The 23492-nt window shown below is 39.3% G+C and overlaps 1 protein-coding gene across 2 annotated transcripts in view; it reads left to right on the plus strand.

Annotated features, from left to right (window-relative positions):
- Positions 1 to 23492, plus strand: part of DHTKD1 (dehydrogenase E1 and transketolase domain containing 1) — a 62630-nt gene that overhangs the window by 20970 nt on the left and 18168 nt on the right. For both annotated transcript variants that reach the window (XM_036352369.1, XM_036352362.1), the window contains exons 5-10: positions 2110 to 2379; positions 7168 to 7339; positions 10471 to 10669; positions 12256 to 12568; positions 14595 to 14679; positions 15155 to 15294. In XM_036352369.1, the coding sequence (XP_036208262.1) occupies positions 2110 to 2379; positions 7168 to 7339; positions 10471 to 10669; positions 12256 to 12568; positions 14595 to 14679; positions 15155 to 15294 (1179 nt within the window). The remainder of the gene's footprint in view (positions 1 to 2109; positions 2380 to 7167; positions 7340 to 10470; positions 10670 to 12255; positions 12569 to 14594; positions 14680 to 15154; positions 15295 to 23492) is intronic.

The following is a 23492-nucleotide window of genomic DNA, read 5'->3' on the forward strand; positions in this document are numbered from 1 at the left end:
GTATTTCTGTTCAGTCCAATTCAGCTGCTCTGCTCTATAAGTCTCTCAAAAGACTTGGGAATCAGGACTGAAGACCTGATGTCAGAGAACATCAGAGAGACTTGATATTTAATAAAGCTGTGGCCATTATTTGTGAATAAGCCTCATTACTGTCCTTTTCTAGGGGATTAAAAGTCACTACAAATGTTAAAGGGACTGTCAAAATTAGATGGAGTGAACAAAGCCCATTGAAGACGTGTTGTCATTAAGAATATTAGAAAATCTGTGTGGTGTCCTGTCTAGGGGCCAAGCATTACCACTGTTACTCAGACCTCAGTGTTTCTGATTCTAAGAGATTGATAATCAGCTTTTAAAAGACAAATACCTTAGAAAAGGTAGCGTATGACAGGATAAAGTAATTGACAGACGGAGCATGTGCTTAGATACATGCAGAAATTCTTAAACCAAAAATTGCATTCCTAAAATATCTCAGATGAAGAAATTACTCAAAGATGCAAAAGTAATTATAAGTGTATGGTTCTATTTGTAGATAGGTAACTAAGCTTTTGCAAACTAGAGAAGCTTCTGGGTCATTCAAACGATTTGGCAAACTGAGAATAACATGCTGTTTTTGGTTAATATTTTGGTTTGAGACCCAGCTTTGTTAGAGGACCTTTAACAATTTAATTTCTCTTACTTGTTCACTTTAAAAATGGGTAATAAGGTTTATCTCATAGAAGACTAAAAATGAAGTGAGACAATATATGTAGAAAAGTTCTTTGAGTACTGGACTTCTATAGTTTTTTTTTATTGTTTAAAGTATTACATAGGTCTCCTTTTTCCCCGATTGACCCCCCCCATCCACTCCCACCCACGAGGGCAAGCCCCCACTGCCCCAGTGTCTGTGTTCAATGGTTACGCTAATATACATGTATACAAGTCCTTTGGTTGGTCTCTACCCTCCTTCCCCCCTGCCTCTTGTCTCTAGATCTATTTTTGTTCATAAGTTTATGTTAATCATTATATCCCACAAATGAGTGAGATCATGTGATATTTATCTTTCTCCAACTGGCTTATTTTGCTTAGCATAATGCTCTCCAGTTACATCCATGCTGTTGCAAATGGTAAAAGTTTCTTCTTTTTTAGCAGCATAGTATTCCATTGTGTAGATGTCCCACAGGTTTTTAGTCCACTCATCTGCTGATGGGCACTTAGGCTGTTCCCAAATCTTAGCTATTGTAAATTATGCTGCTGTGAACATAAGGGTGCATATATCCTTTCTGATTGGTGTTTCTGGTTTCTTGGGATGTAGTCGTAGAAGTGGGATTACTGGGTCAATTGGGAGTTCCATTTTTAACTTTTTGAGGAAACTCCATACTGTTTTCCATAGTGGCTTATGCTCAATTAATATTTCACAAAGGAGGCAAGAGCATAAAATGGAGTCATGACAGTCTCTTCAATAAATGGTTCTGGGAAATTTGGTCAGATACATGCAAAAAAATGAAACTAGATCACCAACTTACACCATACACAAAAACAAACTCAAAATGGCTAAAGGACTTCAATGTAAGATGGGAAACCATAAAAATCTTAGAAGACTCCATAGGCAGCAAAATATCAGACATATGTCATAGCAATATCTTTACCGATACAACTCCTAGGGTTATGGAAACTAAGGAAAAAGTAAACAAATAGAATTACTATAGTTTTTTAGATGTAACTTGAGCTAAAAATATAGTTGTCTCTTCTCTAAATGGGATTGGGATTAAGTTCTGTTATTTTCCTCTCGACCTTTAATGAAATTAATTGAAAAAGTTCTTTTGAAAATACATTCTAACAAGTGTATTTAAGAAAATTATTGTATTTACTGCAAGGCAGAGGAAACTTACAGTCTATGTCATGTTAGACTCCTCATAAAGTGTTACTACTTCATTTGATTTTGAAGATGTTCAAAAAGTTTTGTGCATTGGAGCAGTCAGAAGTTTTGTCCATATCTTTAAATAATGGATGGTAATAATTATAAAAGCATGTGCATAAAGTGTCTTTGTATTGCGTAATTTAAACTAGCCACTTCTCAGTTATGATTTTAAAAAAAACCACATTTTTTTCTTGTATGTGTATCTGCAATAGCTGATGTTTCGCAAAATGCGAGGCTTAAGTGAATTTCCGGAAGGTGTACCAGCCACCGGAGATGTGCTGTCTCACCTGACCTCCTCAGTTGACCTGGACTTCGGTGCGCACCATCCCCTGCATGTGACAATGCTGCCTAACCCCTCGCACCTGGAAGCTGTTAACCCTGTGGCTGTCGGGAAGACTCGGGGAAGGCAGCAGTCTAGACAGGATGGGGACTACTCTCCAGACACTTCGGCCCAGCCTGGGGACAAAGTCATTTGCTTGCAGGTACTTCTAACTTCCGGAAGTGTGATCAGGGTTTGGGAAGATGAGGGAGAAAGAATGTCCAAGTTGGTAGGTCTGAAAGGAGATGGCAGGCATTCAAGATGAAACAGATGAACTTTTAGGGAAAACAATATTCTGGGGTTGTTTTAAAAATCAATAACAGATATGAGGTCTAGTGTCAAGGCAACGGACTTCAGACTGGTTTTCACTGTGCTTTTCCTTTCTCCAGTCATGAATTAATTAAGGGGTTATTGACTGGCATACCAACTACTCCTGGGAGGATGGATATCATTACTTCTCTGAAAGTATGGCCTCCTAGGAAACCACGTGGTACCCATATATCTAACAAGGCTACACCAGTCTGGATTTATTTTTATTTTTAAAAATATTTTATTGATATTTTACAGAGAGAAAAGGAGAGGGACAGAGAGTGAGAAACATTGATGAGAGAGAAACATTGATCAGCTGCCTCCTGCACACCTCCTACTGGGGATGTGCCCGCAACCAAGGTATATGCCCTTGGCCGGAATCGAACCTGGGACCCTTCAGTCCACAGGCCGACGCTCTATCCACGGAGCCAAACCAGTTAGGGCTGGATTTATTTATTTATTTTTTGCTTGTTTGTTTTAAAGTGACGGTTTTTGGTATGAAGGTAAAGAATACAAATTATTGCCCTCGCCAGTTTGGCTCAGTGGATACAGCGTCGGCTGGAGAACTGAAGGGTCCTGGGTTCGATTCCAGTCAAGGGCAAGGGCATGTTCCTCTGTTGCAGGCTCAATCCCTGGCCCTGGTGGGCAGCATGTGGGAGGCAACAATGTGTCTCTCTCACATCGATGTTTCTCTTCCTCTGTCTTTCCCCCCCCTTCCACTTTCTAAAAATTAATCAATGGAAAAATATCCTTGGGTGGAGATTAACAACAGCAACAAAAGGATACAAATTATTAGTGTGGCTCTTGCTTCCCCTGCACCTCCCCCAATTTTTTCATAACCCAAATGGCATCTTTTAGAGGTTTGGTTGTAAGTCCCTTTAAAAAAAAATTATTGATTTCAGAGAGAGGAAGGGAGAGGGAGAGAGAGATAGAAGCATCAATAATGAGAGAGAATCATTGATTGGCTGCCTCCTGCATGCCTCCTACTGGGGATGGAGCCTGCAACCTGGTTCATAGGTCAGTGCTCAACCACTGAGCCATGCCAGTCCGGCTTGCTTTTTTTTAAGGGATAAATTATCCTGGATGTCAGTAATCGAGTCTTCAAACCCAACAGAAATCTACAAACCTATATATAAGGCAGTAGAATATGTGGCTGTGTATACAGATAACTACAGTATCTTATTCATGTTAATTTTTCATGGGCCAGAAACTTGTGGAAAATACTTGGGGATAGGCAGACTGGATTTGATTATGATATGGCATTGTTAGCGTATGGGATCTGGGTCCAGAGCGAGTCTGCCTAGGGCCTGCCGTAGTGTGTGGGTTCTTGACTTCACTTAGGAAAGATTTCACAACACGAGTCCAGGTGATTTTGAGAGCATGTTTATTACAGTTGGGGACAGTGAGACAAAGGAAGGGCTTAAGGTAGAAGAAGCAACAGGAGAGAGCCTAGGCCGGGCTGCTGTTAGCTCACTGGGAAATAAGAGTCACAGTGACAGAAGTGAGCCAAGTTGGGACTGCTGTCAGTTCACTGGAAAATCAGAGAGGATGGAGGCCTTGGACACAGGTTCAGGGGAACAGCCTGGGAGGAGCTGCCGATGCCCACTGCTCCCCTGGTTGTAAGTCTCTTGGGGACCCTTAGAGTTTAGGAGAAAGAGAGCTGAGATACAAGGTGTGAGCATGATTTAGTGAGTGTGTGCTGTGGGTTCTTTGTCTTGAGGTTTTTTATCTTTCTTTGGCCAGGATCCTAGGGAGGTCTCAGGGGAGGGTCTTAACAGAAGATTCATTAGCTTTCCAAGGATGCCCTTCAATATGTTGATTCATCAAATTGTGCATATAGAGGGGGCAGGGGTCATTTTCTGGTTAGTTTTATATTCAAAGAACATCATTGAAGAGGGCCTGGGACTGAGGCTGGTCTGCCCTGGGACAGTCTGGAATGTGTAAACTTATTTGCTTCTAACTGTCCTTGATTAGGGAAGATAGAATCTTGTGATTCATTAGCTGCCTGTAAATTGCTGAAATTGTTTGTCTTTGTTTAATTATTTTGTCTCAGTTTTCCTTATTTCACTTGTCAAGGAATTTCCCTAGATTCTTACTGTGCTGCCACAGTACTTCTAAATAGAAAACTCCAAATTGTTAGTTAGCCAGATATTCTATTTTTTCTTTAAAAAATTTTTATTTTTAATTACAGTTTACATTCAATATTATTTTGTATTAGTTTCAAGTATACAGCATGTGGTTAAACAATCCTGTGCTTTACAAAGTGTTCTTCTCAATATTTCCAGTGCCCACCTGGCGCCGTCTCTGTTCTTGACCGTATTCCCTACGCTGTCCTTTACACGAGACTGTTTTGTAACTCTCAGTTTGTACTTCTTCATCCTTTCACCTTACCTACTGATTTTGCATGTGTTTTATCTGTTCTGTAAATTACAAAGACAGAGATCCCCTTTACCTTTCTCGACTTAATTCATGATACAAAATTTTTCCTAAGTGAAGCCAAGAACCTCCACATTACAGGTAGTCATTTACATTTACCCACTACCTTAAGCAGATCCTAAGATTGATTTCTGAAGTAAGAGATAAAAATGACATTTTCTTTGAAGTTATGAGAAACCGACTGCCCACCGTTGCCTGATTTGCGTTCCCAAAATATTTTTCCTGCTCTGTTTGTGCATTCCTTGCTCAAGTACATGATTCTAATTTCTTGTGGGAACTCTAAATTTGGAGCCTATAAAATCATGGTGATGAGATGCTACTTTGTCTGCCTGTCCTCTGTTTTTCTTAGTCCTGGACCCGGTAAAAGTGGATTCTCATTTGTAATCTCCTGTGTGTGTCCAAGCTCCCCCATCCCTATCCTCCAGTCATGTTTGACTGAGTGGCTGCTACTTCACCCAGCATTTGTTTGTGCTTATGGGCCCTTAATCCCACAAAGCTTTATGGAGCATAGTGGAGTGGTTTCTTTCTTTATTTATTTAAGAGGGAAAATAAAATTAGCAAATGACAGGTGTGCTTTAGTGCCAAGAATCCTAAGACCAGGATAAAATGATGCAAGTTATGAACATATGTTATATTCTTATCAAAGCCTAGTCTACTGTGACATTTTTGTAAAGGAGCAGAAAAGGCACTTACCTTTCTTCCTTGCTTTACTGACCTCTTTTTACATCCTTACCCCACAAAAAGTCCCATCAGCAAGGGAGCCTAAGGGTGAGGAACCCCTTGACCCTGTGTGGCTGCTAGCTGGACTTTACAATGTAGCACAGTGTAGAAAAGACAAGGACTCTGGAACCAAGAAGACCTGAGTTCACATCCTGGCTTTGCTGCCTTATAGTTTGGCGTGTTTGGTTGTTACGTGTGTTCTCTGAATCTCATAGGTAAAATGTTAATTCCTCATTGTATTCTGAGGAGTACGTGAGAACAGGTACATAATAAATTCCTTAATCCAGGAAAATGGCTTGGAGGAGTGGTGAAATAAGTAGAAAAGATGGCGGTATCACAATCAGAGAAGGTCTAGGGTCTAGTTGAAGCCATGTGAAATACATACTGTTTCTGAACCTAGGTTTTCTCATCTGTAAAAAGGACAGTAGTGACTTCTTCACCTGTCCCCTCCCTCCAGCCTGGCTGTTGAGTGGATCAGTAGATAGTGAATAGTGCTGTGGAGATAATGTAAGGGTATGTTATCGCTGTGTATAAATCTTCCAGAAAGTCAGTTATCCCCCTGGGCCCCAGGTGTGGGGAGGTATGGACTGGGAATTTCACTTAGGCAGAGGACTGCTTCCTTTCTCACTCAAAATATTCTACTTATATAAAAATAACTCTCTGTAGGACATTAACAATATCATTAAAAGTGAACTTCCAAGTATTTTTTCTTAATTCATATTTAGGTATTTTAATTCTCTTATCATTAGAGCCATAAAGATTGCTTTAAGTTAGGGCATATCGGATCATTTTATTTTTTATTAGTTCAGTATCTTAACTGTTTATGATAATTGTCTTTTTAGCATAAAATCTGTAGAGCTTATATTTCCTTCTAAGATCTTCTAAGATCTACAATTTCCTCATTATTAGCTTTTAGCTTTTCTTAAAAAAAAAATCCCCCTTCTCTTTTGTGATATTATGATCTAGCAGACTTCAAATGTTCTGGAAGAGTAGCATATATTAGACATTCTCTCATAATAACATTTTGTTTTTTCCTCAAAGCATTTGTTTGGGCAAAGGGAGAGTTCAAAGCTGTGCACTATTCCTTATATCTCACAGCCTGTTTCCATGAAAGTTTTACTAGGCCTGGCTTTCTTTCCTGGACCTCCAATAGCCCTTCCTTCTATGGTGCTGCTGTATGTTCTAGACTGCTGATGAGTATACTAGAAGTGCTGGGATAGGGGATGATATGGGGTGGAAAGAGCAGGCCAACTGGTAGTAGCTGCAAGAGGAAAAAAACTGATTTAGCATCTTTGAAAGCTGCTTTAGATCAGCATAACTATTCTAGGAAATCCTACAACCAGCAGATTTTTAGGAGGGCAGGGGAGCAGTGAGAAGGTGGTTGTTTTTATTCCTGTTATTATTTGAAAACAATTTATTCCAGTCTGAAAACATAAAATTTTCCATTGTTTATGTTCCTTTTCTTTTATTCTCCCCCGTAATTTAGGTTCATGGTGATGCTTCTTTCTGTGGTCAAGGGATTGTTCCTGAAACATTTACGCTCTCTAATCTCCCACATTTCAGAATTGGTGGAAGTGTCCACCTGATTGTCAATAACCAGCTGGGTTACACCACTCCGGCAGAAAGAGGAAGGTCTTCCTTATACTGTAGTGATATTGGTATGTAACACAGAATTGTTGGTGTTGCTGGGTCAGACAAGGAATTTCTAGAGGAACTTATATTCACTTGGAGCAGTGAGCCTCACTGGTTATCCCATTTTAAGTTTTGGATCAGATACTTTCAGTGTTGTTAACTAATATTTATTTTAAATTTGGATCATAGTCTTTACATCCAAGGAAATAAGACTAGAGTGGAACTTAGATGGTGCAATCTCAAATTGCTTAAATATCCAGTTAAATAATCTGGAAACCAGAGATCAACACAATTAGTCAACATTAAAGTAATTGTCTTTATGATGTTCAAACTTGGGGTAATCAATCTTAGTAAAAAAGGATATGTTCAATTCAATAAAGGATTAATATCTAAAATATATAAAGAACTAATACAACTTAATAAAAACAATTTGATTAAAAAAGGGCCAGAGGAATTGAATAGACATTTTTCCAAAGAAGATATACTGATGGCCAACAGGCACATGAAAAGGTGCTCAACATCACTAATCATCAGAGAAATGCAAATCAGAACCACAATGGGGTATCAGACATACCTCTCAATAAAAAAGACAAGAGACAACAGGTGCTGGTGAGGATGTGGTAAAAAGGGACTCTTATGCACTGTTGGTGGGAATGTAAATTAGTCCAACCACTATGGAAAACAATATGGAGATTCCTCAAAAAATTAAAAATAGATGTACCATAAGATTCAGAAAATCCACTTCTGGCTATGTATGCAAAGGAAATGAAAACAGGATTTCGACAAGATATCTGCACTCCATGTTTATGACAGCATTATTCACAATAGCCAAGATATGGAAGCAACCCAAATGTCCATCACTGGATGAATGGGTAAAGAAATATGGTAGGCATACACATGGAATATTATTCAGTCATGAGAAAGGAATACATCCTGCCATCCATTTGTGCCAACATGGATGGACCTTTGAGCACAGTATGCTAAGCAAGATAGGTCAGACAGAAAAAGACAAGTATTGTAGGATATCACTTATATGTAGAATCCTAAGAAAAAGTCATAGATGTGAAAAAGCAGAGTAAAATGGTGGTTACCAGGGGATCGAGGTGGGGGGAAGGATAAAGGTACAAATGTGCTAATAGTAATGAATAGTAAATAAGCCACAGAGATCTAATGTGCAGTATATAATGAATATAGTCAATAATACTGCACTGTAGTGGTATAATGTGATAAATATTGCTTCAATGGCAATCACATCACAATATATAAAGTATCAAAGTAATATTCTGTATATCTCGAATTTACAAATTTTAACGTCAAGTTTATTTTATTTATTTTTATTATCTTTTAATCCTTATCCGAGGATATTTTTCCATTGATTTTTAGAGAGAGTGGAAGAGAGAGGGAAAGACAGAAACATCGTTGTGAGAGAAACACATCTATTGGTTGCTTCCTGCATGAGCCTGGACCAGGGCCCGGGCTGGGGAGGAGCCTGCAACCAAGATACTCGCCCTTGACTGGAATTGAACCCTGGATCCTGTGGTTCACTGGCCGATGCTCTATCCACTGAGCAAAACTGGCTAGGGCTCAAATTTATTTTTTTTTTAAAAAGTATATGTTCAGCCACTAAATTTGGCCCAGTAGTCTGGCTAGACATCAGATGTGAAGAATGATGATTGCCTTGTTTTAACCTATGAAAACTGGCAATATTAAGAGAAATGCAGGATTTTAAATATCTATACAATTAAATGGTATTTATTGATTTTTAGAGAGTGAGAGGAAGAAACATCCATTTGTTGTCCCACTTATTTATGCATTCATTGGTTGCTTCTGGTATGTGTCCTGGCTGGGGATCGACCCTGAAACCTTGGTGTATCAGGATGACACTCTCAACCAACTGTGCTACCTGGCCAGGACAGAAATGCAGAGCTTTTATTACCTAGTCTCTATTTCACAGAGTTATAAGAAACTAGTGGCCTGGTGCACGAAATTCATGCACATTAAAAGGGGATTAATTAGAGGAAATATTTTAATATTGCTATTTGCCCTTTCTCTATAATAGAAGTGTCAGAGATGAAAGAAAATTAGTAAAATGTATATGAAAATCTTCCTCCTGTCAGAGTCTGGGGCACACTGCGGGACCCAGAGTCAAGTCCCTGCCCACCCGCGGCACCTCAAAATCATGTGAGACCCAGACCCAGCCAGCCCCACCTCCACTGAGTGAGATCCAGACCTGGCTGGCCCACCCTTCTCAAGCACCACTGGGTGGGGGGCGCAGTCTCAGGTCCCCCGGCGCACCCTCAGGTCCCCAGGCCCAGTGCTGGGGCATGGGGCGCAGCCTCAGGTCCCCTGGACTGGTGCCGGGGCGGGGGGTGCGGCCTGAGGTCCCCCGTCAAGCCCTGCTGGGCGGGGGGCGCGGCCTGAGGTCCCCTGGCCTGGCGACAGGGAAGGGGGCGCGGTCTGAGGTCCCCTGTCAACCCCCACCAGGCGGGGGGCGCAGCCTCAGGTCCCTGCTGATTGCTCATTAAGGCTCATTATGGGAACGTGGCCTCCACTGTGGGCGCAGCCATCTTTGACCATTATGGTGTGATGGTCAATTTGCATATTCACTCTTTATTAGGTAAGATGTTAGATGGTAGGATCTATTCTGTTTTAGACCCAGAGCCGGGCCTGGATGTGCTTTGGGACTATGTGAATTTTTTGTGATTAGTTAGAGATACTGAAAACTCCTTCTTGAACTCCTTTTTGGAGAAAATCCATTTTTTCCCCTCTAGGATGCATCCTCTCATAATCCTTTTTCTTAGAAGGAAAGATAATAGTAATAATGTCAACAAAATAACTGTTAGTTATTACACACCAGGCACTGTTAAGTACTCTATATGCATTACCTCATTTAATGTTTACAATAATGCTAAGAGGTAGGAGCTATTATCCCAGTGTTATAGATAGGGAGACTGAGATTCATAACTTTATCAAGGTCACACAGTAAGTCACAGAATTGTGACTTGAACTCATTCTTGATAGCTGGACTCCAAAGTCTGAGTTAACAGCCAATCCAAACTACCTTTGAAGATGTGGGCTGCCTCTCCACGCAGGCAACAGGACTTGGCGCTGGGCTGATGTCGTCTGGCTCACTTCATCTTGGTCTTCTCTGCCTCAGGGAAGCTGGTGGGCTGTGCCATCATCCATGTCAATGGAGATAGCCCAGAGGAAGTGCTCCGTGCCACACGCCTGGCTTTTGAATACCAGCGCCAATTCCGGAAGGATGTGATTGTTGATTTGTTATGCTACAGGCAGTGGGGCCACAATGAGCTGGATGAGCCTTTCTTCACCAACCCAGTCATGTACAAAATCATCAGGTACAATTATACACCTTCATTTAATGTGCCCTCTCCCCCTTGGTGCCACATTATGATTTTTGTTAGACATTCTCAATTAGAATGACCAACTTTCCGGGTTTTGTGTGAGACATGAAGTTTTCAGTGTTAAAACTGGGACTCCAAAGTCCTGGGCAGACTGGGATGGTCACCCTATGGGTGTCAGGAAAGCTCCCCATATTCTTCAAATTCTACGTGTTTCATCAATGAACAGGCAAAGTGGGCAACTCAACAACCTCACTTAGCAGATGGAAGATGGAATAGGAGGACTTAGGCAGAGTCTTGCCTGAAGTTACTTAGTATGGCATTAACAGGGTCAGAAACAGAACCTCCATGATCCAGTTCTGCAAACTATAGATGGGGACCTACTCTGTACCTTGGCACGATGTTGGATTTTAATGAAAGTCCAGAATTGTGCTGTCCAATATAGCAGTCACTTAAGTGGCTACTGAATGCTTGAAATGTGGTGAGTCTTGATGGAGACATGCTGTGAGTATAATCTACACACCAGATTTCAAAGATTTAATATGAAAAAAAGATGTTAATTATCTCAATAATATTTGTATATTAATTAGATATTAAGTGACAATATTTTGGGTATATTGATTTAAATAAACGTGATTAAAATTAATTCTACCTGATTCTTTTTACCTTTTCTAATGTGACCACTAGGAAATTTTAAATTCCACATTGGCTTGTATTATACTAGTATTTCAGTGCTGAGTTGGAGGGTTAATGTGACAGAAAAATGTCACTTTTTAGATACTAGAACGTAAAAATAGATCCCTCTTCTCTACTTTATTTCCTCATGGACATAGATTAAAGCAGAGGAAATAACTTGGTGGCATTTTATGAGCCTTTCTGGTCATAGGGAGCAGGCTGCTTTTGGAAGAACAAATCTGGGTTCTTTATTTAGATCTGAGCTTAGCAGCTGAATTACTTGATGTGCCCCAGTGCCCCATTTAAAATAATTTATCCTGCTAACCTCTCATTTTGGTTAGAATTAAATAATGATAATATATCTGAACAGACCTTACAGTTTAAAGTGTTATGCAAATATAGAGTGGCATCATTATTATTGTTATAAAACCCAGGAGCTGAATAGGTACAGGATTCTTAAAGACACCTGAAACAGATGTTGGCAATTTTGGGTTTAATACTTTTTAAAACAAAAGGGTGCTGAATGGGTAGATTATATAGGTCAGTCCTATAAATAACTGAATTTACCAATTGATTGAAAAACTAATTATTTTTACCTGAATGTAGATGAAAATTCATAAAGATAAATTTGTTTTCTCTTGCTTCCCTGGATGAAGTTGTTACTCACCATTGCCTTTTTGAAGAAAATAATTTATTGGAGTGAAAGTCACATAAAATTGAACATTTAAAATTCAATAGCACTTAGTACATTCACAATGTCATACAACCACCCCTCTATCTAGTTCCAAAGCATTTCCTACATGTCTTTTTACAGCGATGACACATCACATATCTTTGACAATGACTATATCTGTCTCTCTTTGATTTTTACAAATCAGATTGATTTATTCCCCCTCTTTCTTGGACAGAGCCCGAAAGAGCATTCCAGACACTTATGCAGAGCACCTTATTGCCAACAGACTCATGACTCAGGAGGAGGTGTCAGAAATCAAAGCCTCCTACTATGCAAAGTTAAATGACCATTTAAATAACCTGACCCACTATAGCCCCCCTGCCACTCACCTGCAGGCCCACTGGCAGGGCCTGGCTCAGCCAGAAGCTCGCATTACCACCTGGAACACAGGTGTGCCCCTCGACCTCCTTCGGTTTATTGGTGGCAAGTCTGTGGAGGTGCCGGAGGAACTCCAGATGCACAGTCACCTTCTGAAGATGTATGTTCAGGTGGGGAGCCCTGAAATCTCTGATTATTATTCGTTTCTTGTGCAAATTGATATTTGGTCATTTGGTTGGCTAATTTGTTTGACATATTTATTACATGTTATTATGTTCTAGGACAGTGATGGTGAACCTTTTGAGCTCTGCATGTCAGCATTTTGAAAAACCCTAACTTAACTCTGGTGCCGTGTCACATATAGAAATTTTTTGATATTTACAACCATAGTAAAACAAAGACATATTTTTGATATTTATTTTATATATTTAAATGCCATTTAACAAAGAAAAATCAACCAAAAAAAATGAGTTTGAGTGTCACCTCTGACACATGTGTCATAGGTTCGCCATCACTGTTCTAGGGACAGATCTAGTGGTGTTTTGGTACTGATAGTCAATTAACTCAGATTTTGTCTACTTCTTTCCTTCCTTCCTTCCTTCCTTCCTTCCTTCCTTCCTTCCTTCCTTCCTTCCTTCACTTATACATGTTTAATACATTAAATATACATGTACTACATGCACATTATTAAATACTAGAGGCCCAGTGCATAAAAATTTGTGCACTTGGAGGTAGGGGGTACCTCAGCCCAGCCTGCGCCCTCTTGTAGTCCAGGACCCCTCAGGGGATGTCCACCTGCCAGCTTAGGCCCTGTCCCTGGGGGAGTCAGACATCCCTCTGGCAGCCTGGGAGCCCTCAGGGGATGTCCAACTAATGGTTTAGGCCAGGGGTGGGCAAACTTTTTGACTCGAGGGCCACAATGGGTTCTTAAACTGGACCGGAGGGCCTGAACAAAAGCATGGATGGAGTGTTTGTGTGAACTAATATAAATTCAAAGTAAACATCATTACATAAAAGGGTACGGTCTTTTTTTTTTTTAGTTTTATTCATTTCAAACGGGCTGGATCCGGCCCGCGGGCCATAGTTTGCCCACTATGGGCAGCGGGCCTAAGCCGTCAGTCGGACATCCTTAGTGCTGCCATGGAGCCTCTCCCGCCTACCACTGCTGCCTTGAGGCTGGGTTCTGGCTGAGTGGCACTCCCCGGGTGGGAGCACATTGACCACCAGGGGGCAGCTCCTGTGTTGAGCATCTGCCCCCTGGTGGTCAGTGCACATCATAGCAACTGGTTGTTCCACCATTAGGTCAATTTGCATATTAGCCTTTTATTATATAGGGTACAACAATACCAGAATGCCGGTTTGGATTGTTCTGACCAGAAAACCCTTTCATTGTTTAGGGTGCCTTAAATGTAATAAATAAAAATCAACACACACACCCCAGAGTCAACGGTTTAGAGCCTTAATCATGTTGAGGTTTTACATATTGTCTCACGTTAAATATGCATATGACAAACCCTTCTGGTTTGCCTAGCTCTCAGGGGTTTCCTGGAACACTGGACTTGCAGTGCTGAAAACAGAACAAGGAGTTAAAGGCCTTCATCTTTCTTAAACTTGGATGAAGGAACTTTGCCTTTTGAATTATTTTTAAAACACTAACTTCATTTTGTTTTTTTTTAATACTCACCCAAGGATATTTTTTCCCCACTGATTTTTAGAGAGTGGAAGGTTGGTTATGCACCCCAACTGGGGCTGGGGATCAAGCCTGCAACTGAAGTATGCTCTTGACCTGAATTGCACCCACAGTCCCTCAGTCCATGGGCAGGTTCACTAACCACTGAGCTAAAGTGGCTGGGGCCATTTTGGGGTTTTAATTACAGGTATAGAGATTATTAAAGCAAACTATGTATTCACCATCCAGGTGAAGAAATAGAATATTATAAATAAGTTCCCTGTGAAACCCTCCCTGCTGCCATCATTCACCCACAGGGTGAACAACTAACCTGAGCCCCTGTGTATTTTGCCTGTTTTAAGATGACAGATGATTGCCACCAGACTTTCATGTATTCTTCTGCGCTTTCTGTTTTGTTTAACATAATGTATTTGATACTTCCCATTGTTGCATTACATTTTTTTTAACTCTGTGAAAAAGGATAATGGACTCAAAGTTTCTTTTTTTTCTCCCCTTCAATTTTACAGTCTAGACTAGAGAAGGTGATGGATGGAACCAAGTTAGACTGGGCCACGGCAGAAGCTCTTGCCTTAGGCTCATTGCTTGCTCAAGGTAAGAAGTTTCTGTTTAGCTGCACAGCTGGTAGGAGATGCTTTAATATAATGTTGGTTACATGTGATCTCTGCAGATTTTTAAGCGACAGCTACCTCCTATTATTTTTATTGACCAGAGAGATTCTAAAACACGTTATCTTTTCTTACCTGACAATATTATTTAATCTTAGTATGTCATGTTGACAACCTTCATCAGAGAATCGAGCAATCATACGTGGAAAAAAAAGGGCTCGGACCTGGATATTTTCCTCTAAAAATTATAGGGTAAATGAGGACTCTCCATTCTTATACAATCTCACTTTGACTACAGACCTTTACTAGTACATACAGGACTGGTATATTTGAATAAGGATAATCTATTATGCTAAGGAAAACTCTCAGGATAAGTTGATATATAAGAATTCAGGGTCACCATGTCTTATTACTAGGTTATTCATGGGAATCTGGATTTCCCCCCCTCTTGCTTGCTTAAGGTTTTAATGTCCGTCTGAGTGGCCAAGATGTTGGCCGTGGAACGTTTAGTCAGAGACATGCAATGGTTGTTTGCCAGAAGACTGACGAAACCTACATCCCTCTGAACCATATGGATCCTCATCAGAAGGGGTTTCTAGAGGTAGGATGTTTCCTTACCTATTTTAAAACCCATATGCTGATGATTATAGTTACAGGATTCTTTTTTTTTATTTTTAAATAAGTGTTTAATTCTTTGGTCATGTGTCTTCTGTAATACATGCATATTTGGGCTTCATATTTCCTTGGTGTGCACATATAGCTTTTGTAATACACTTAAAATTGTTTTCTAGTTTTTTTTTTTGTTATTAATCCTCACCCGAGGATATTTTTCCATTGATTTTTAGAGAGAGTAGAAGGGAGAGGGAGAGAAAGAGAGAAAATCGATGTGAGAGAGACATATCAATTGGTTGCCTCCCATATGCACTCTGACCAGGGCCCAGTATCAAGCCTGCAACTGAAGTACATGCCCTTGACTAGAATAGAACCCCGGACCCTTTAGTCCTCGGGCAGATGCTCTATTCACTGAGCCAAACCGGCTAGGGCTAGTTACAGGATTCGTAAAGCAACTAGGGATTCAATGCTTTTTGAAGTAAAACGATGCTGAGTGGATAGACGATATAGCTTTATAAATTTGGACTGGAAGTAACATATCAGCAAGTAGACTAGTTGTTTTACTCTGGCCACTTATCTGTAATAATGTAAGTGTCAAATGGATGTTCTTTTTGTCAATCAAAAATTGATCTTATTGCTGGATTCATTAAAGTAAACCTAAGATGTGAATAATTAGTAACATTTCTTTCTTATTACAAAAAAGCCATTTCATCAAGTTACCTTATTCACTAAGGTTTAGTAGGCTTGATGAGTTAATCTATTATCACATATTTCCATGTGTCAATCAGTGAGCTATACTTGTTAGAGTAAAGGATAGGGGCTGGGTCTTCTCATTTTTGTCTCTCCAACAACTAGCATATGCCTGGTACATGAGGTTTATTAAAATAAATTATCCTTTAAGGTACAATTAGTGGCCTGTCCTCTTTTTTCCTATTCTAGCCATTTAAGAACATAACCTTGAGTTCATCAATATCAATATTTATAAAAAAGTTTACTTGTCAAAGGAAAATTCCAAGAAGATGACTTAAAGGACACAGTGCTTAGCTTTCTTTAAGTTAGTCTAAAGCCACCCTGTGTCAAGTCAGATTAATGATCTAAATACTGAAATGTTTAATATCCACCCCACCCACCAATGATTCTTATTGAGTTGTAATTTAATATAGTGTATCAATTAGCTTTAAATATTAGCATTTGAAAAGCCCTAATTAAATGCCTTGCCTCTTTATGAGGGAGCCTTCAAAGATTTCATTTATTATATGCAGATTTATTATAAGATTTATTATAAGATCTCATGTACTTTATGTGCAGACCCGGGGAGAAACACCTGATTGATCTTGGTTTGTCTTTATTGTCTGTACACCATGAATTCTGCAAACTAACCAGCATTCTCTTATTAGAAATGGCTTCGATAAAACAGAAAATAAAGCAATGAATATATGCACTTTTCAAAAAATCTATAATGGCTTCTATGAAGGGGTAGAGGCCACTGTAGCCTTGATAAAAGTAAGTAGGTTACCAGATTATGTCTTTTCCTCAACTCTGTTCTGTTTCTCAATCTTTTTTTTTTTTTTTTTAATATATTTTATTGATTTTTTACAGAGAAGAAGGGACAGGGATAGAAAGTCAGAAACATCGATGAGAGAGATCCATCAGCTGCCTCCTGCACGCCCCCCAGTGGGGACGTGCCTGCAACCACGGTACATGCCCTTGACCGGAATCGAACCCGGGACCCTTGAGTCCGCAGGCCGACGCTCTATCCACTGAGCCAAACCAGTTCGGCATGTTTCTCAATCTTAATTTCTCTCTTTGCCTGCACTTACTTTTCACAGTCATGTTACATATTATGTGTACTTACAAGACATCTTAAATACTTTTTAGAATAAATAACAGCATCAATAGATTCAAGAAAATAAGGTATACTAGTATGCAAAGTACAGTAGATGCATTGGAGAAGGAATAGCTTATTCTACTTGGGGAAATCGGGAAAAGTTTGGCAGGGAAGCCAGATTTCAGCTAGGATTTGAAGGACATTAGAAGTTGCTGTTCTAATACATGTAGGGAGAACGTTTGATGTGGACACAGTAGCATATAAACAAATAAACAAAAAACAGAGAAGAGCCCGGCCGGTGTTGTTCAGTGGTTGAACTTCAAGATCATGGTTTGATTCCAGGTCAGGACACCTGGGTTGTGGGCTCGATCCCCAATAGGGAGTGTGCGGGAGGCAGCCTAATCAATGACGTTTTCTCATCATTGATGTTTCTATCTCTCTCTCCTCTCCCTGAGATCAACCCTTGACCTTTTAGTTGCCAAACATTCATACACCCTAGATTCCAAATCTAGATCTCAAGACCAGATGCCTGCATTAGCTCCAGATATTATCCTATATAATAAAAGCCTAATATGCAAATTGTCCCCTCAACCAGGAGTTTGATGGGGGGGGGGGGGGAGTGCGGGGGAGGGAGGCCCCGGCCGGCAGCCGGCAGCTGCTAGGGACTCTACTACTTATATAATTGCCTGGTAGAAACCTCTCTGTCATTCAACTCCCTCATCCTCCTCTAAGTCAAATGTCCAAAACTGAATCCATCATCTTTCCTTTTCCTGCTAGGAAATCCACCAAATCTGCTCCCTTTTCTTCACTCTCTGTTTAGGTGAATGCCATCATCATATACCAGTTGTCTAAGTCACAAAGCCAGAAGATAACTGAGACTATATTTCCTACATCTACTACTAAGTCTTTTAGCTGAATAGTTCTCAAATCTGCCCCATCCTCTATCTTCACTGTTAGTGTACTAATTCAGGTTCCCAGGATTTCCTGCCTAGATAATTGAGAAGCCGCCTTAGAAATTGTCCTTAGGCCCTAGCTGGTTTGGCTCAGGGGATAGAGCGTCAGCCTGTGGACTGAAGGGTCCTGGATTCGATTCCAGTCAAGGGCACATGCCAGGTTGTGGGCTTCATCCCCAGTAGGGGGCATGCAGGAGGCAGCTGATCAATGATTCTCTCTCATCATTGATGTTTCTATCTCTCCCTCTCCCTTCCCCTCTGAAATCAATAAAAATGTATGTATGTATGTGTGTGTATATATATATATATGAAATTGTCCTTTACATTCTTCCCCCCCCCAAGGATTTAATGAATTAATTAATATCTTTATTGTTGAAAGTATTACATATGACCCTTTTCCCCCCAATTGACTTCTAGCCCGCCCCCTGCCCCAGGCCTTCATCACCCTATTATCTGAGTCCATGGGTTATTCATTTATGCATACAAGTTCTTTGGTTGATCCCTTCTCTCCTGCCCACCCAACTCTCCTTCCCTCTGAGATTTGAAAGTCTGACCCATGCTTCTATGTCTCTAGATCTATTTTGTTCATTAGATTCTACATATAAGTGAGATGATATACTTGTCTTTCTCTGGCTGGCTTATTTCACTTAGAATAATACTCTCCAGGTCCCTCCATGCTGTCTGAAAGGTAAGAGATCCTTCTTTTTTCCTGCTGCATAGTATTCCCTGGTGTAAATGTACCACAGCTTTTTTATCCACTCACCTACTGATGGGCACTTGGGCTGTTTCCAGATCTCAGCTATTGTAAATTGTGCTGCTATGAACATAGGGGTGCATACATTCTTTCTAATTGGTGTTTTGGGTTTCTTTAGGATATATTCCTAGAAGTGGGATCACTAGGTCAAATGGCAGTTTTTCATATTTAATTTAAAAAAAAAACATATTTTTATTAATTTCAGAGAGGAAGGGAGAGATAGAAACAGCAGTGATGAGAGAGAATCATTGATCAGATGCCTCCTGTGCACCCCACACTGGGGATTGAGCCTGAAAACCGGGTATGTGCCCTGACTGGGAATCAAACTGTAACCTATTGATTTATAGGTTGATACTCAACCACTGAGCCATACCGACCGGGCCATATTTAAATTTTTGAGGAAACTCCATACTGGTTTCCATAATGGTTGCATCAGTCTGCATTACCACCAGTAGTGTACTAGGGTTCCCTTTTCTCCACATCCTTGCTAGCACTTGTCGTTTGTTGATTTGTTAATGGTAGCCATTCTGACAGGTGTGAGGTGATACCTCATTGTCATTTTAATTTGCATCTCTCTGATGATCAGTAACTTTGAGCATTTTTCATATGTGTCTTGGCCATCTGTATATCCCCTTTGGAGAAGTGTCTATTTAGGTCATTTGCCCATTTTATAATTGGATTGTTTGTTCTTCTTTTGTTAAATTGTATAAGTTCCTTATATATTTTAGATATTAACCCTTTATGAGATGTATCATTGCCAAATATGTTCTCCCATACAATGGGCTCCCTTTGCATTTTGTTGACAGTTTCTTTTGCTGTGCAAAAGTTTTTATTTTGATATAGTCCCATTTGTTTATTTTCTCCCTACTTTCCTTTGCCCTAGGAGATGTATCCATAAACATATTGCTACGTGAGATGTCAGAGATTTTTGTGCCTATGGCTTCTTCTAGGATTTTTATGGTGTCACGACTTATATTTAAGTCTTTTATCCATTTTGAGTTCATTATTGTATATTGTGTAAATTGGTGGTCTAGTTTTATTTTTTTGCATGTATCTGTCCAATTTTCCCAATACCATTTATTGAAGAGACAGTCTTGACTCCATTGTATGTTCTTGCCTCCTTTGTCAAATATTAATTGAGCATATGTCTTGGGTTGATTTCTGGGGTTTCTGTTCTATATGCCTGTTCTTTATGCCTGTATCAGGATACTTTGATTACAGTGGCTTTGTAGTATAACTTGACTAGTGTCCCAGTGCACGGATTTGTACACATTGAAAGAAAATTAATTAGAAGAAATATTTTAATATCGCTATCTGCCCTTTCTCTATAATAGAAGTGTCAACCAAATTCATGATCGACAATGACAGATTGAAACACACACATACGATTGGTGCCAGCAAGAGCTTTATATGTATCCTGCATACGCAAGTCAACTTAGCCTTTTATATAGAGAAATAAACTTGCTTAATTAGAGCTGATTTCTGATTTAGCTAAACTTTTTCCAGCCCAATGAAGCACCCCAACTTCTCTTTCAGGTGATTGTCAGCAACACAGCAGTAAATATCAACATGAAGCAGATTATTATTGTAGACCATGCAGGGAGAATAGAGGGTAAAATATTTAACTGTAGCAGTGTTTGACTATATTCTGCACAGTGAGAAAACCTGAAGTCATTTTCAAGTTCCATTATTTCTTACTTCTTTTCAGTCAGGTCAAATTTCTAAACCTTCTAAATCTCCATTGTCTTGCTAATGAAAAGAAAATAGGATTCTACTGAGTCTCCTATCTACCTACTCCAGGACTTCTGTGAGGATCAAATGAGATGAGGCACGGGAAAACACTTCACAAACATTTGGTTAAACTGTAAAATGTTTGCACCTGGCTATAAAGCAAGTTGGGTTCCTGGGCTGAAGAAACTCTAAGGAGGCTAGTCGCTAGGGAGAGGAAGCCGGGTGTTGCTACATGATGTCATTACCTGGTACCCACAGCACCGTTTCCAGGCTGGGCTGGGCTGTGGACCACATTTTGTGCCATGGGGTCTTGGGAGCGTTGGCTGCGATTTGATGGAGTGTCACTCCAGGGTGGTGGTGGGGCCTGTGTCCCACTTGGGGGAAGCCGAGTGTTGGTTTGTCGGTGCCAGGTCTGTGGTGCCGTTTATTTTTAAATGGGCAGTGCGCATCATGGCAGCTCCTGTGTCCCCCTGAAGGTCAGTGCACACCATAGGTACAGGTTGGAGCATCTGCCCGCTGGTGGTGATTACACATCATAGCTACCAGTTGGAGGGAAGAACGGACACTTAGACTTTTATATATACAGACACCTGGTATTGTGATTCCTCCAACTTTGTTTTTCTTTCTTAAGCTTGCTGCAGCTATTTGGGGTCCTATATACATTTTTGGAGTATTTGTTCTAGATCTGTGAAATATGCCATTGGTAATTTAATAGGGATTGTATTGAATCTATAGATTGCTTTGGGGAGTATGGACATATTAATGATGTTAATTTTATCAATCTATGAACATGGTATATTCGTCCACTTGTTTATATCTTTCTTTATCTCTTTTTTCATCATCTTGTAGTTTTTTAAGTACAAGTCTTTTACCTCCTTGGTTAAGTTTATTCCTAAGTATCTTAATTTTTTGTTGCAATGGTAAATGGGATTAATGTTTAGTTTCTCTTTCTCAGAATTCATTGTTGGTGTATAAAGATGCCATGGATTTCTAGGTGTTAATTTTGTATCCTACTACATTGCAAAATTCATTTATTAAATCTAGTAGTTTTTGGTGGAGTCTTTAGGGTTTTCTATGTTCAATATCATGTCATCTGTAAATAATAAGAGTTTTACTTCCTCCTTTCCAATTTGGATGCCTTTTATGGTTTCTTCTTGTCTGATTGCTGTGGCTACAACTTCTAGTACTATGTTGAATAAGAGTAGTGAAAATGGACATCCCTGTCTTGTTCCTGTTCTTAGGGGAAATGGTTTTAATTTTTCCCCATTGAGTATGATGTTGGCTGTAGGTCTGTCATATATGGCTGTTATTATGTTGAGACTAGAGGCCCAGTGTACGAATTCATGCACCAGTGGGGTCCCTCAGCCTGGCCTGAGGGATCCGGCTGAAACCAGCTCTCGGACATCCCCTGAGAGGTTGGAATGCGAGAGGACACAGGCCAGGCTGAGAGACCCCACTGGTGCAATATTGGGGCCAGGGACGTGGGAGCTTGGCCATCTAGGGAGGGATGGTGGGAGGGCTCTAGGGCATGTTCGGCCTGTCTCAGTCCCTATCGGCCGGACCCCCAGCAGCAAGCTAACCTATGAGTCAGAGCGTCTGCCCCATGGTGGTCAGTGCACATCATAGCAAGTGGTTGAACGGCCTTAGCATATCATTAGCATATTACACTTAGATTGGTTGAATGGACAACCCAACAACCGGACACTTAGCATATTAGGCTTTTATTATATAGGATATGCTCTCTCTATTCCCACATTGCTGAGAGTTTTTATTAAAAATGGGTGTTGGATTTTGTCCAATGCTTTTTCTGCATCTATTGATATGATCATGTAATTTTTGTCTTTTGTTTATGTGACATATCACATTCATTGATTTGCAAATATTGTACCAGCCTTGCATCCATGGAATAAATCCCACATTGTCATGGTGTATGATCTCTTTAATATATTGCTGGATCTGATTTGCTAATATTTTGTTGAGGATTTTAGCATCTATATTCATCAGGGACATTGGTCAGTAATTCTCTTTATAGTGTATTTATCTAGTTTTGGAATTAGGATAATGCTGGTCTCATAAAAAGAGGTTGGAAGTGTTCCTTCCTTTTGGAGTTTTTGGAACAGTTTGTGGAGGATAGGTGTTAGTTGCTCTTTGAAGGTTTGGCAAAACCCCCATGTGAAGCCATCTGGACCAGGGTTTTTATTTGCTGTCTTTTATTTTATTTTATTTATTTTATTTTATTTATTTTATTTTATTTATTTCATTTATTTATTTTATTTTATTTATTTTATTATTTAATTTAATTTAATTCAATTTATTTTATTATTTTATTTTATTTTATTATTTTATTTTATTATTTTATTTATTTATTTATTTTATTTTATTATTTTATTTTATTTTATTTATTTTATTTTATTATTTTATTTTATTTTATTTATTTTATTTTATTTTATTTATTTTATTTATTTTATTTTATTTATTTATTTATTTTATTTATTTTATTTTATTTATTTATTTTATTTTATTTTATTTTATTTATTTTATTTTATTTTATTATTTTATTTTATTTTATTTATTTATTTTATTTATTTTATTTTATTTTATTTTATTTATTTTATTTTATTTTATTTCTGCTTCAATTTCCTCATTTGTTATTGGCCTATTCAAGTTTTCTGATTTTTACTGATTCACTTTTGAAAGATTGTATTTTTCTAGGAGTTTGTCCTTTTTATCCACATTGTCCAACTTATTGGCATATATAGTTGATCATAGTATTTTCTTTAAAAAAAAAAACTTTATTGTTGAAAGTATTACATAAGTCCCTTTTTTGCCCCCATTGATCTCTTCCATCCCATCCCCCTCCCACCCCAGGCTCTCCCCACTCTATTGTCTGTGTCCATGGGTTATGCATATCCTATATAATA

Source organism: Myotis myotis, unplaced genomic scaffold (assembly GCF_014108235.1).
Source record: "Myotis myotis isolate mMyoMyo1 unplaced genomic scaffold, mMyoMyo1.p scaffold_m19_p_1, whole genome shotgun sequence".
NCBI classification, from domain to species: domain Eukaryota; kingdom Metazoa; phylum Chordata; class Mammalia; order Chiroptera; family Vespertilionidae; genus Myotis; species Myotis myotis.